Source organism: Montipora foliosa, chromosome 9, assembly GCF_036669935.1.
Source record: "Montipora foliosa isolate CH-2021 chromosome 9, ASM3666993v2, whole genome shotgun sequence".
NCBI classification, from domain to species: Eukaryota; Metazoa; Cnidaria; class Anthozoa; order Scleractinia; family Acroporidae; genus Montipora; species Montipora foliosa.
In genome coordinates, this window is record NC_090877.1 from 30,441,416 (window position 1) to 30,451,415 (window position 10,000).

General features: G+C 40.9%; 3 protein-coding genes across 3 annotated transcripts in view; 1 reads left to right on the plus strand and 2 right to left on the minus strand.

Annotated features, from left to right (window-relative positions):
• Window positions 1-2,553: 2,553 nt before the first annotated feature.
• Window positions 2,554-3,204, minus strand: LOC137971708 (uncharacterized). Its single transcript, XM_068818487.1, has one exon. It carries the CDS (start codon window positions 3,202-3,204, stop codon window positions 2,554-2,556), a length of 651 nt encoding a protein of 216 aa, XP_068674588.1.
• An 843-nt stretch (window positions 3,205-4,047) lies between these two features.
• LOC137971073 (uncharacterized) lies at window positions 4,048-7,227 on the plus strand. Its single transcript, XM_068817797.1, has 3 exons — window positions 4,048-4,290; window positions 4,781-5,274; window positions 6,126-7,227. The coding sequence occupies exons 1-3, from the start codon at window positions 4,259-4,261 to the stop codon at window positions 7,088-7,090; spliced, it is 1,491 nt and encodes a 496-aa protein (XP_068673898.1). The 5' UTR covers window positions 4,048-4,258; the 3' UTR covers window positions 7,091-7,227.
• A 442-nt stretch (window positions 7,228-7,669) lies between these two features.
• The window catches only part of LOC137971074 (uncharacterized), a 3,218-nt gene continuing 887 nt past the window's right edge, over window positions 7,670-10,000 (minus strand). Inside the window, exon 1 of the mRNA XM_068817798.1 lies at window positions 7,670-10,000. This exon is cut by the window's right edge and continues 887 nt beyond it. Within this exon, the coding sequence (XP_068673899.1) occupies window positions 9,611-10,000 (390 nt within the window). The 3' untranslated portion in view covers window positions 7,670-9,610.

Below are 10,000 nucleotides of genomic sequence, written 5' to 3' on the forward strand. Positions count from 1 at the left end.
ATCCTAGGACACATTTTAAATCGCTAGGGCACATTTTTTTACATGGCTTGTTCGTATTATTACATAGTAAATTATGTTGGTTACTAACTACTTAATAACCGAGAGTGAGGTCGTTACGGGAAAATCTCAAACTGAGGCCTTGCCGTATTGACCGAGCGATAGCGAGGTCAATACGGTAGGCCGAGGTTTGAGATTTTCCCATAACGACCGAACGATCGAGGTTATTAAGTTGTTTATTATATGGCACCAGCACCAGCAAGAAAAATAAAGCTGGCGCAGCGGAAGTGATCATTACATCCAGGGCCCTGTTACATCCGGTGATGCGTGCGCTTCACTGTTCATTCATCGTTTCAAATCGAAAAAATCAAGTGAACTGACGCGTCTTTCGATCTAGAATAATCTTTATTTTCGTCACAATTTATTATAGCCGTGAAAAGGTCCTGTAGAAGGTTAGGGCCACGTCACAACAAGGAAAATTTTGTCAACATCTCTGAGAATCAAAGGCCAAAGTCAATACGTAAAGAAAAATGTCAACGGCCTCGTGGAAAATGTAAAATGTCATCAGCCGGTAGGTTCAAAATTTCTTTATCGCCCTTGCTTATTGATGACAAATAGCGATGAAATGTTTTCATGTCGCTGACTGTTTTCTTTGTTGTGCTTTCACTTTTTTGCTCCTTTACAAAAGTTTCAATCTCTTCTTGGCTGTTTCCTTTGTTTTCTACGGTGGCCCACAAGTATCACGGCAAAAGTATCAAGTTTATACTACACAATTAAAAATGTAGCGTCAACATTAACTTAAGTTCGCTGACTTAAGTTTTAGGTGAGCAAACTTATTTTTAAAACAACCACAGCAAAAGTTTGTGAACGCCACGGCAAAAGTTTGTAAACGCCACGGCAAAAGTTTGTGAACGCCACGGCGAAAGTTTGTGAACGCTACGGCAAATTTTGTGAACGCCACGGCAAAAGTTTGTGAACGCCACGGCAAAAGTTTGTACGGTGGCCCACATCTGCCACGGCAAAACTTACTTTCTCACGGCAAAACTTACTTTTCCACGGCGAAACTTTCTTTCTCACGGCAAAACTTACTTTTCCACGGCAAAACTTACTTTCTCACGGCAAAACTTACTTTTCTACGGCAAAACTTTCCTTTACACGGCAAAACTTACTTTTCTACGGTTCCGGAATCCGGAATGGGGAATCTGGAATAAGAACTTGAACCAAAGTCACTTAAAATGATCCTGCGTCGTACAAATGTTTACTTTCACCTCGTTGAGTAATTTGTCACATGCTCACTCCTTTTGGGAGGGGATTCATGTCGTAACATCGGAAGAGAATCCAACTGTCTGGGCTTTTCCTTTTCTTGATGGTGGGGTGATAATGTTTTGACATCAAATATTACAGCAATTGTCTTCGGGCGCTCGATTTTCTTGATTACACTCGTTTGTTGATCTCTTAAGAGTTCGTTCGATTGACCCTATTACGGAATAAAAATAGGTGCAGTGATGATTTGAAATAGTATGTTTGGTGTAGTTTTTAAGCAACTAGGATATTGAACATATGTTTAAAATTTCATTTCAGTAGGTTTTTGACAATTTCCATGTAAATCTCTGTAAAAGCGAAGGATTTCTTACTTCAAATCTATGTATTCCTATACCGGAATAAGGCCGATCGAACGCATCCTTACATACGTACAATACTTATGGAAAAGCATTTTACCACACGGAAATGAAAAATTTTCGTCTCAGATTCCTCTTTCTAAAAACATACAGGAAAATAGATAACATCTAAAATAATTTTTAGCTTATTTCAAATCAAAACAGTTGCTTCCCAAGTACTTATAGTGGTTACCATTCACACGTGCCCCTCAACGACTTTTTGGTTCATTTTTCGAAAATGAATTTGGGTGGACGTCAATCAATCAATTTAGTTTCGAAAAATGAAAACAAAATCGTTGAGGGCGTGTGACTGATAACCGCTGTAAGCTCAGATAACGCTTGGGAGATTCAGCCTGAAGAAACTCATTTTTCCCTGTTGTAAAGTGTGACTATTCCACCTAAAAATATGACGAATCATACGCATATACGAGTGCAGCCAGAGAGAGTCTAGTTGAACTCACGGTCAACACATCGGAATGGAAAATGATCTCAGTCTCTTAACACAAATATACTGGGTCTGTTATCGATCTTCCAGGCGCTTCACTCTATACTGGGTGCAATAAGTGTCACAACTTTCTTGATAAAAAAAAAAAAAAAAAAAAAAGAAATGCATTCGATCAATTTCTAAAGAGAAAATGCTGTGAAAAGTGCTGTTGGATTGCGACTTCGTTCACAGTACATATATCACGGCCTCCTTCTGCCTTGCAGGCAGTGGATCATTGGTATATTCATCTAGGCTCGTGACTGCGAAGACCGATTCTAGAGATGCAAGGCCTGTGGCAGTGTGAACACTGCGTAAATTATCGCGTTCGACGCGTGGAAGTCTTCTTCCTCTGTCTCTTCTCCGCCCAGGTCCTCATCCTCTCTACCTCTGCCCGTTTGCAGCCAGTCTTTACAGCTACCCTCCACTTAACACGGTCGTCAGCCAGCCATTCCGAGTTGCCGACACTGATTCAACGTGGCTGCCTTCATGTCTCGTTTGCAGACGTCTTTGTAGCGAAGAAGAGGCCGTCCTGTTGATCGTTTTCCTTGAGACAGCTGTCCATAGAGTAGGTCTTTTGGAAGGCGCTCGGGGCCAATGGCCTAGCCAACGGCGTAGTCTACGCTCTGAGACGAGGTACTGGATAGTTGGCAGTTCTGCAGTTTCAAGTACTTCCTGGTTGGTGATTTTATCCTTCCAGGTGATCTCAAGAATTTTGCGGAGGAATCTGAAGTGGAGTGCGTCTAGCTTCTTGTCTCGTGTATGTAGGCCGCGTCTCTCTCCAATACAACAGGGTGCTGAGGACGCAAACAGAGCATTGAAGTCACTATTCAGGGAGAGATTGGAGGTGATTGCTGAGCCAAGGTACTTGAAGGCGTCCACAGAGTTGAGTGCTTGGCTGCTGATCAGGATGGTCGGCTCAGCATCGGTCCCCGGCATTGGCAGTACCTCAGTCTTTTTGATGATGGTAAAGCCAAAGTCCTGGCAGGCAGTCGCGAAGCGGTCTATGATCGCTTGTTGTCCTCTCTCTGCGTGACTGACAAAGGCAGCGTCGTCGGCAAAGGTCATCTCTCTTAATAGCACTGTCTACGTCGCGGAGACGAGTCAAGTTCAGAAGCTTTCCGTCGTGGCGTGTACGGTGGAGGAGGCCGCCCTCACTGCAGAACTGAAAGACATGTTGGATGATGAAAGAAAAGAAAATACCAAACAGGGTGGGTGCGCACACGCAGCCTTGCTTCTCTCCAATGAGAATTTTGAACGGTCGAAATCAAGAGTCCTGTTGGTGAAATATTATAACTAAAAACATACATACACACAAACGAGATGCTTTATCAACTTTATTTATCGTCGAATTTAGGAGTACCTTACTAAGTGAATATCTCCATCGTTGAGTTTATTGCTTTCCGTGATAATTTTAGCCTTTCTACTACTTTCACTGTATTCCGGTTTCCGAATTCCGTTTCCGGATTCCCAATTTTAGGCAAACCCTCACAAAAGAAAGTTTGCCGTGGAAAAGTAAGTTTTACCGTGAGAAAGTAAGTTTTGCCGTGAGAAAGTAAGTTTTGCCGTGGAAAAGTAAGTTTTGCCGTCAGAAAGTAAGTTTTGCCGTGGAAAAGTAAGTTTTGCCGTCAGAAAGTAAGTTTTCGCGTGGAAAAGTAAGTTTTGCCCTCAGAAAGTAAGTTGTGAAAAAATGAAGTTTTGCCGTCAGAAAGTAAGTTTTGCCGTGGAAAAGTAAGTTTTGCCGTGAGAAAGTAAGTTTTGCCGTGGAAAAGTAAGTTTTGCCGTGGAAAAGTAAGTTTTGCCGTGAGAAAGTAAGTTTTGCCGTGGAAAAGTAAGTTTTACCGTCAGAAAGTAAGTTTTGCCGTGGAAAAGTAAGTTTTGCGGTGAGAAAGTAAGTTTTGCCGTGGAAAAGTAAGTTTTGCCGTGGAAAAGTAAGTTTTGCCGTGAAAAAGTAAGTTTTGCCGTGGCAGGTGTGGGCCACCGTAAGTTTGTGAACGCCACGGCAAAAGCTTTTGAAAGCCACGGCGGAAGTTAATGTTAAAGGCGGAAGGAAGTCTCGTGCCAGTTTTCTTCCGAAAAGTGGTCACCTGCATTCTCCCGCCATTTTCTTTGCTTATGCAATATGGCTGACAAAGAGGAAGCAAACGATTACGTGTAAGTACAAGTATATATTGCCTTATTCTTTTTCAAGATCATGTAGCCTGAAATTAACCAAAATTAATTTTCACTGTGGTTCTTTAGAAACGAGATCATTCGTGAGAATCAGTAAAAATGTTCCCAGTCAGTGTTTACCATTCGTGCATCTAAATAGCGATACAAAGAAACTGGAAAGATCGAGGGATAGCACTTTGCTGTTTAGTTGCTGTTCTTTGTCACCGAGGCAATCAGTGACAAGACATGAAAAAGCAAATATAATCTATCACAAGGAGTGTAATTATTTCTATTTGGCACGGTTGCGAGGCGACAGGTGTTTGATAAATCAATAAGCGTACAACTGTAACCGCTCAAACTTATCTCAAGCATATAGGTGATTTTACCAGTAAATTACCCACTGGTTAGGACACATTTGATTTCTAATATGTTGTAGTATAAATTGTCAAATGTGCTGCATGGTACTAATTGAAAAATAATACCACCTTTGTAGATTTTGTAGTGCCTGTGCGGAGAAAGTTAGAAAAAAAGCACGATTCTGTTGGAACTGTAATAACGATCAGTCCAAAAATGGACCTCCAAACTGGAGTGAAAAATCCAGTAGTGCATGCACCTCAAGTCAGGTGACTTCTTTCGGAAGACCACAGACCCACAAAAGAAAGGCAATGTCATTTGAAAGCTTTGTAACTGCCAAATCATCTGAGAAGTCTGAGAAGCAGGCATCTGATTTTCGCTCAAAGAAAAAAGCCTCCAAGAAAGATGAGAACATGGAAGTAACAATAAATATTGGTTTAAAACGGTTTGATGATGAACACCTTAAGACTGTCCGTGGGAAGCGCCTACCTATAGCTGTCCCTGCAAATGCAACATATGCAACTATTCTTGAAAAAGCAGTGGCCAAGTGGAAGGCGTTTGACAGGCGATTTGAGACAGCCACAGAGTATGTCTTACTCTATGAAGATGGAACACAAGCACTTTTCATGCCAGGTAGTTGTTTCAAAGTAATCATTAGGTCTCACATAGATAATGATATGTTATTTACATGTGAAATTATTTCAGTTCATATTCTGGGCTGTGCTTAACAATAATTTTCATCAATTGGTGTGCAGATTTTCCTGGGAGACAACACTTTTCCTAAAGCAAATTAGCATATAAATCAACATCCAGAGTAATGTTGCAATGAACATCGTGGAGGTAACTACGGTAGAATCTTTTTTATTAAGTTGGATCCTTATACTACATTATCCTGGGAAATTCTGCAGGATCCTATATAGCATTTCTATCGGTATAAGGATAACTGTTACTTGGGCTAAGCAAACCAGTTTTGTTTATATACCCTTTTGGTTGTCATGAATGTAAGCTAGGTTCTGCTTCCTTTTCTGTGACAAATGCTCACATGCATTTGTCACAAAATTCCTCTGTCTTATTCATAATTTTCCCCTTTGAACTAACTACCTCACTTGACAACGTGTGGTATTGTTATGGCAATGATGTTTTTCATCAATGTGAAGTTTCAGCTGTTCATCATATCTTGGGAGCGAGTAGACGACTAACACAGCAGTATCTATTGTACGGTCCTGTATTTGCACTCAGATTCACGGCTTGAAATGAACGCTCACAAACTTGCAAGTGCGAGTGATTTTGATAATCTGCGAGAGAGAAAAATATCCACTGGCAAACGTTTGCAAGTTAGAATCATACATGTCTCCCAAACATTTGGAAAGATTTTTCTAGTGGTCTCACCAATTTGATAGTGGCTTGCCCTAAGATTCTTCCCTGTTCGCCCTTGATTTTTAAGCCTCTGATTTTTTTCTTTTGTTATGTTCTCTTTTTATCAGGCCAAACAAAAGATTTTTTTTCTTTGAAGCAGTACAAAACAGAAGTCGGGAAGGACTACAAACGTTTAGTTTTTTATCTGTGTAACACAGATCACTTTTCTGCCTATGAGAAGTATCTCCAGGAGCCTGCCAGTACATCAGAGGGCCCATCAGAGGATGACTGTCAATCCACTGCAGAGGAGTTTCCTTCCATGTGTGAGCAAATAGAGTTGGATGAGGCCATAGCTCGAACATTGCAGGATGAATTGAATTCCTGCAACTCAAAGGAAGTCATTGATGTTCCCGTAAGTCTGGAAAACCAAGCAGCTATGACTCCAAATGGTAACTATGCACTGATAAACAACTACACAGATGTAGTAGACAGTTTGGCATCCCAAGTTAAACATGATAAGCAATTTTTCATTACAACAAGAAGAAAAGCTCCTTTCTCCAGAATTATTAGCTTGTGGCAAAGACAAACCTCCAAGTCCCACACAACAAATAGATTGAGTGTCCACTACAGTGGGGAAAGTGGCATTGACAATGGAGCCATTGCCTTAGAATTTTTAGAACAATGCATTGCTGATATGGCTGAAAGCATGTTTCCAGATGGAGCCCCAATGGACTCCTCCTTTCTTGTACAAAATGGCAGTTTCCGAACATGTGGAGAGATTGTTGCTGTCGCACTTGCTCAGGGAGGCCCACCCCCCTGTTTTCTTGAACAGTGTGCCTATGAGGCAGCATTTAAAGAATTTGACATGATGAAGATTGGAGAAGAAAACCTGACATTTAAAGAAAAGCAGCTGCTTGCAGAGGTCAGATCTGATTGCCAAAAGCACACTGATCTTATCATTGACAACGGCTACACAGGTGCTATTAAAGAGGAGAATTTGGATGACATTGTCAGGTCCTTACAAGTGAGTTTTGTGTCCCGTAGATGTCTGTATATGTCTGTACATGAAAGAATTCATGCTCGGTTTGAGTAGTTATGGCCTGGATCAAATAATTATCCAGAATCCACTTGTCTGTCAGCCTCTTTTTGTTGCTGGGGATCTTAAGGAAGATGTTACTCCTGATGCTGACTACCTCTTCTCACTTTTGGAACCTCATTATTCACGGGAAGGCACATCAAGACGATGCTTTGAAGAGGACATCATGGACTTCTTTCAAGACATTCTCAACGACTGTGAAACAGGAAATGTGGTAGGTCATGTGGCACCCATTGCATGCAACTTTAAAGAGGAACAGAACTCGGATGAGGATGAGGCTTTTAATCAAGATGAAAGCTTGGTTTTTGAGAGTCCTAGTCTCAGTGTACCAGGGATCATGGGCTGGCTGACAGGATCACAGCATAAGCCAATTTCAGGAAAAAGGTTCAAAATACCAGTTTATTTTGACCACGACTGTTTAAAGAATAAGCCAGGGCACTCTGTTTGCTTTTCTGTTGTTAGTGCTTGTGCGAAGTCCATAACATTTCCAGTTCAGCATTTACAGAATGCAGAATCATTTAGAGAGCTCTTTACTTTGGCTTACTGCGAAAGCCAGGCTTTTGGCAGGCCATAAACTAATGAATTGTTCGACTATAGGTGCCTATTGCCCATCAACTGGAAAGAAATAAAAGAACAAATTATCATGGACTGAACATGCATGGTTTACACAGGCTGAAAATTACATGATCAGTCACCCAGTTGTGTTACAGTTGCTTTTCATTTCCCTGCAGTTTGAGTGCATTTATATGGTTTCCAAGGAAATAACAGCCCATCTAGCCCTCTAGCTAATATGCTGTTGGCTTTATTAGTAGAATCGATAGACACTGTAAACATTGTTTTGTTTTTTACTAGAAAACACTGTTTTACTTTGCACAATCAGTTGGTTTATAATTTGACTACATATAACGTAAACTTATATGGTGCATATTATGTTCCAAAAAAGGTTTCAGTCTTTTTAAAAGTTCCTCTTATTGTCAAAGTTAAAAGGTACAATGTATAGGTTATGAGTGGAATAGTCAAGACTTCATCATAAAAACCTTCATCATGTTAGCTCTTGTGGGCTTTATTCGTGTGTAATATATATCTTTGTTCCTGTTATTACACAAAAGCATTGGGTGATATATCTGCCATTTTGACTGTTCCATGTTTCCATGTTTAAAAGGAATGTTGCTTTTGGAGTTTCACAGTGCTGCACAAACACTGAAAGTATTTCTGGGTCACATTTCCCTGTTACCTGGGACTATCATATTCGAGTTTAAGCTGATATTATTAACAGATGGAAGCCATGGCAGTATTCACCAGTTTCTTGCAATTACAAAATCTTGCATCCCATTGGCCACAGGGAAACACCCCAGAAATGTTTTGACATTCACAGCTTTATATATGCTACACTGAGAGTTAAAATGATATCAATAGCATAGGACTTGACAGTTTTAACTTAACTTTGTTGTTCAGATTTGTACTCAAGTTTATTAATAAAGATGGTATGGTTTACTAAGAAAGACTATAAAATAACATTTTCTTCTGGACCATTTATTTTTTATGGGGTGGTGAAGCATGCCAAGAAAATTAAGGCTGCAAGGGGTGGGGGCATCAGAAAAATTTGCTGTGAAAGGGGGAAGGCACTTAAAATAAGCACTTCTAAGCGCTGAAGTATGCAGTGAAGTGCAAAATTTCTACCAGAATTCATGGGAAAGCAAGGCCCTGGACCCCCTGCTTTGTCATGTGCCAAATAGCATGAATGCAACTCTACCAACTATTTTGTTGCAATTACATATTACCTCACTAACAATCACATCTCACCAATACAGTTAATCGGTGTACAGTACCAGCATTGTATTGTCGTCACACTGTAAGGTCTGAGAAGGAGGAAAGTTCCAGGAAGTTAAAAAAAGAACAATTTAGAATTTTAAAAACATGTTTTGGCAGATTTTAAAAAGGTAAAGTCTCCGCTTACGAGCCAGAAGGCTCATCAGGCCGGCGCTTATCTCCGGTTTCTGTAGCATGAAGCGACTAGGAGTATTTGTACTCCCCCCTGGATGGGATGCTAGTCCATCGCAGGGTTACCCCCAGCATTATGCCGGTACCCATTTATACACCTGGGTGGAGAGAGGCACCGTGAGAGTAAAGTGTCTTGCCCAAGGACACAACACAATGTCCCCTGCCAGGCCCCCCGAACCCGGACCACTCGATCCGGAGTCGAGCGCACTAACCATGAGGCCACCGTGCCTCCCACTTGGCAGATTTTAGCTGATATCTTTTTAGTTTCATCTTGATAGAGGTTATGATATTTACATGTATAGCATGAAGGGGTCATGTCAAAAATTTACTCTTGCACATGGGGAGCAGGGTATCTTATATCATATACATCACATCTATCAAATATTTCACCACCCTTTCTCCTATAATATACCCCATAAGGAATGAATGATCCCTTACATCCCTTTACCCAGGTGCTGAGGCCTGGCCTTTCATCTTCAGGTAATCACACTTACTGGTGTTTAGAGAGTAAATTATTTAAGAGCCATTGACTGCACAGTCCAATAATGTGTTGTATAACTCTAAACCTTCTCTCCAACTGCGAGGCCTCTGTAAGTCACAAGTGGTGGTAACATACTGGAAATACTCCTGATAGTCATTTCTATCAGCTCGTTCTACTAACTGCACTCTGGCATATTGTAGCTCATCGTTGGGAACATGTGCTATCAAGTTAGTAGCCCCACCATGAATCTCGGGTAAGTAGTATAAGGAATCTGGTCGTCCAGGCACAGTATCATGTCTTGACTTGCGGATGTAATGTGTGTTCCAATGGTCTTTTAGCTGCTCAATATCCTCCTGAAGTAACTCTGCAAAGCAGAACCACAAACACTCTGATTCTAGTTCACTAGCTGGATTAAAAGTTCCTTG